The sequence below is a fragment of the Alligator sinensis genome, unplaced genomic scaffold (genome assembly GCF_000455745.1).
Source record: "Alligator sinensis unplaced genomic scaffold, ASM45574v1 scaffold1248_1, whole genome shotgun sequence".
Taxonomy (NCBI): Eukaryota; Metazoa; Chordata; order Crocodylia; family Alligatoridae; genus Alligator; species Alligator sinensis.
In genome coordinates, this window is record NW_005842645.1 from 935,929 (window position 1) to 940,739 (window position 4,811).

General features: G+C 41.7%; 1 protein-coding gene across 1 annotated transcript in view; it reads right to left on the reverse strand.

The window, feature by feature from the left end:
• LOC102373757 (transmembrane protein 241) overlaps positions 1-3,908 on the reverse strand; it is a 57,670-nt gene extending 53,762 nt beyond the window's left edge. The window contains exons 1-3 of the mRNA XM_006033624.3: positions 3,789-3,908; positions 3,522-3,573; positions 2,308-2,356 (exon numbers count right to left, since the gene is read on the reverse strand). Coding sequence (XP_006033686.2) covers positions 2,308-2,356; positions 3,522-3,573; positions 3,789-3,799 — 112 coding nt within the window. The 5' untranslated portion in view covers positions 3,800-3,908. The remainder of the gene's footprint in view (positions 1-2,307; positions 2,357-3,521; positions 3,574-3,788) is intronic.
• Between the last annotated feature and the right edge of the window lie 903 nt (positions 3,909-4,811).

Sequence of the window (4,811 nt, forward strand, 5' to 3'; positions counted from 1 at the left end):
GTCTTAACCATTTCAGCTACTTTCAGTTTGACCAGTTAAAGAACATAGCATGGACATTGGATTTAGTTTGACAGCAGTCTGAAATCATCATAGAAAATTGGGGTTGTTAGGGACCTGAGGGGGTCATCTAGTCCAGCCCCCTGCTCAAAGGAAGACAATCTAAACAATATATCTAAATAGATATTGCTTATGCATAAAACAAAATGCAAATGCCTGTAGGCAACAAAACCCACAATTTTAATTTGAAGATGCAGAGGATGAAACCAAAACCCCCCCAGCATTTCCCTACCTTCCTAGAGGATAAATTCTTCACAAATTTCCAGTATGCTAGAATACTATTTGTCAGATGTTTTTTTGTAGCAAAACCCTCAGTTTTTTTTTCTTTTTAAAATGCATTCCTTCCCTTTCCCCAAACATTTCTGACTTTCTCTCTGCCCTCTCTATCCCTTATAAGTGATTTCAAGTAGTACTAGGGTAAGCTAAGTTCTTGTATACTATTATTGTAATAAGACCCTTTTTTGTAAATAGTGTTCTGTTATGTTTGTATTGATTTGTATTGTTTCATATTAATATTGTATGGTTTAGGCCTGTGTTTGTAAAGTGATGTCAAGTATCCATTCCCATCTTGTCCCCATGCCCTGTTGTGTAAGTATGTTGCAATTCTGTAACCTCTCCCATGTAAACTGGTTTTCCTTGAATGCCTGAAACACAAAGATAGCAGGACCCTCTACTAAATCACCCCACCATCAAAACCAATACCTGGACCAACAACTCAGCCATTGGAAGCACCCCCAGCATTCAAGAAACAAAAGATGAGGCAACCCACCACTGTGCCAAGGCTGCACATGTTCAGTATGAACATCTGGAACCCGCTGGAACAGAACTGACATTGCCTGGACATGCTCTCCCCCTAGGAGATCATAGGTAGTCTGCCCCATAAAAAGGGGTAGTGAAGACTGACTTCTGGGGACATCATCTTCACTTGGACCAGGCCTACTCCACGTCACACTGCCTATCAACCCAGAGGTCCTGCCGGTTACCCCACTTTGGACAACACCTGCTGGAGAAAGACCCCAACTGGCCATTGAGGACACCCTCCCAGCCTGGATAGGTAGCTATCACCCCCATCCTCTCTTCAACCAAGGACTCGGACTCTGTTTCTCTTCCCTACCTTGACTCTAACCCTTCCACTGAGCCTCTTTCTCCTGCTAACATTGTGTGAGTGTGTGTAGGAACCAAGCTGTACAGTACAGTGTTCGTTTAATAAAACTGTTATTTGGAACTCTGAGTTGGGTTTTGCTTTACTACGGTACCGGCCCTGCTCCAATCTCTGCTCCTCCCCTCTCTAACTTCTGTCTCATTTCTCCTCCTGCTTCTGGCTCACCACCACCTCCAATACCTCTCTCATGCTCCTGTAGCTCCAGCCATCCTGAGCTCCTCTCTACCTGCAAACCACTGTTTCTTTGTTATTGCCCCATTTCCACTGCCTTTTCCCCTGATCTCTGACACTGCTATCGCTTCATCCCCACTGCCTTTTTCCCTGATCTCCGCCACTTGATCTTTAGTTAACAAGCACCCCATGCATAGGTACCACAGACACCAACACACACGCACTGTCACCTGAGTCAGTGTTTAACCTGTGTGTATATGTGTATGTATGTATTGCATATGATTTCACATCATTATCATTAGAGTGTGTATGTGCTTGAATTGATGGTAGGTATGCATGTGCCTAGGCTGGTAATCTTGGATGTATATGTGCCTGAGTTGGGGGAGAGAGAGAGAGCGAGAGAGCATGTGTGTGTGTGTGTGTGTGTGTGTGTGCGCGCGCACCATGCCCTCCTGTCTAACAGCATGATATTGAGAATTGAGAACCTGAGCATTGGCCTGACCCCACAGGGCAACATTTTAAAGAAAAAAAAAATCACTGTTTGTATGTAAAGCTTGGACCACAACCTATTCTTAATTTTTTCCCCCCCAAGGATGATCTGCTACTAAGAAAAGTATCAAAACCCCACAAAAGCAATCACTGTTTATCAAAATTGTATGCGCCTTTTCTGGTTCAAAGTTAACTGCCTACCACATCTAATTTACTGTATTGTTTTCAAATTAAAAACCTTGAGAGGAAAAAACAACTTCCCTATTTTCTACTGGGCAATACAGGATCTTTTAATTTTCACAGCATTTCCTTTTCCCTACTACCATGACTCCTACATTTACATATCTGCACAATAAGGCATCATTCACTTGGATGAGTTTATTTTCTAAAATAAATTTTGTTGAGGGAACAGAAGGAGACCAACTTACCAACACATATCAAGTGAATTAGAGCCCAGAAATACCCATTTGGATCAAACTGCAAAAGAAAACTAAATAAATGCATTTGCGTGTAAACAAACCTAACACAAATATTTCCCTGTATTAGATTTCAGAAACCACCTGCAATGGGAACTGTACTGCAAATGGCAACCTGCTAGGAAAAGCAAAATGTTTCTCAGTTGGTCTCCCACAGAGCCCTAGCTAGCTACCACTTGCTCGGCATATAGCTTTATATTCCATAGACCAGATGTTCAGTGGATGTAAATCAGAGCTCCACTGACTTCAGTGGAATAACACTGATGTAAACACTGAAAATCTGAGTCCCTATCTTCACACACTGCTTTCAAAACTTTGCACTGCACTCCTTGAGAAACCAGATCTTCCTTAATTGGCACAGCTGACAGGGATCACTGCACTCAAAACCTGTAACTCCCCCCCACCCTCTCTCCTGCCATCTCAACAGCAATTGATCATTCAGGCTCCTCAAGATTCCTGGCTTCTGTGAATTCCTAATAAGAGAAATCACATTTCATGATCAAACACAAAAAATCCAGTGTAGAATACCAGCCATGCCTCATATGCATATCTTGTGTTACGGTTTCTAAATAAGCATGTTCAGTATGTACACACCATAAATACAGAAAAGGGTGAGAAATGTGCAGTAAAATGACTTAATGTAAAGTACTTTGAGCTGTTTGGAGCAGGGAACATCTTAGGAGTTTACACATCAGTTGCCTTTCAGAATGGTTCTGGTCCATTACTATCCATTATACCTAGATAATGTATAATTAGGGACCTACTTAATTTGAGGCAGCTGCCCACCAATTTTGCAGGAAAAACACAGGTCCCAGCAACCACTGTGTTGTACTATCTGTACTGCTTCTATAGTGTATATCAGTACTGCCCACACATACTGACTTGGCACATGCAAGTCCCAGAAATGAGGCAGCGAAGCTGTCTTGAGGGTGCCTCCCCATCCCCACTTTTGAGATCCGTCTCTATTGTGCCTGAGTGTGATGGTAGGGTGCAGCACCCATATATGCTATAGAAGCAGTACGGATAGTACAACACAATTTTTTATAATACTTCCAACAATCAATTATATATTTTCCTAGAACACAGGTCTGCACAACTATGTCCCCCTGTTTGCAAATAATACTCCCAAATATCAAGATCAAAGATGACTTACAAAACAGACCTACCTGTGTGTCACACAAAGGAAGGCACCCTGCAGCTATGAGGAGGAACAGTACACTGTGGGGAAGAAAACAGAAACCTGCAGTTTATTATCCAGTGCTGTGTTTCCAGATGAGTTTGGCAGTTTCCACTCAACCTTACATTGATTTCACTTCATTTTTACATAGAACATCACCTTTTCCTGGAAAATGAAGGGTTTTTTTTTACCAGTTCGCTTTTGTATTTAACAGAAAAATTTCATGTGGATAAAATAATTTTGGTGTAAAATGTACCTTAATGTCATGGACAAGCTTTGTCTCAAACACAAAACGTTGCTCTAGGTTCTCATTTAACATCTGGCTCATAGGGGCCACTCAAAGAGGAACAAATTCTGATTAAATGGTTGGCAGAGTTATTCTTGTTGAAGGAAGTTGCCTGCAGACACAAATGCTGCAGAGCTGACTGCTGTCTCAGCCATTTCCCAAACCCAGCACAGAGACCGTAATAGGATTGGAAAGTGGTAATAAGACAGGTGATTGCACTAATCCTTCACTGCTCTTTTTCAAACCAATGGTGAGTTAGCTGCAAGTTCAGAGAGCTGCGACCTGCTCTTTGACAGTACCCTTGTCCCTTGAGCCTAGCATAGTTTAGATGCAGGGGAGAATTCAGCCTACTGTTTAATTGTTGTAACTTTTATCCTATTTTATCTATTCTCTTCTTTACAGGGTGCCCTCACTCCTTGAGTTTGTTCAATGCAGAATGGAAACTCTTTGGCCCTGAAACCATGTTTGTTTTTATTTCTGTAATGCACCATGGTAGCTTTGGAAGCTTGTAACAATATTAACAGGGAAGAATATTTGATTTTGCAAATAATTTTTCATTTTTTTAGAGGGGGGGATTGGCAAAACAAAACAAGAAACACTTAAGCACTTTTGACTGAGGTAACCTGGGGATCAAAACCCAGGTATGACAAGTAGGTTTATTGAAAAAAAAGAAAAACAAGAAATCACTGGGAATGTATTACTTCTAAGAAACAAAAAAGCCACCAAATTCCACAGGCCCGTTGGCATAGTATGCTGATTTCTGTACTCGGTGACTTAAGAGAATAAGGCGATTAACATCATATCTAGCTGCCCATATCCAGTCCAAATGACAAGATACCCATTTACAGCTAAGGGGCATTTATACACGTGCTCCGGGGAAGGCGGGGTGTGTCAAAAGAGCTTTAAAGTGCCCCCACCATTGTTTTTCAGTGCAGGAACTTAGATACACATGACACTGGAGACTGCTGGAGTGCAGTAATTACCATGCTCCAG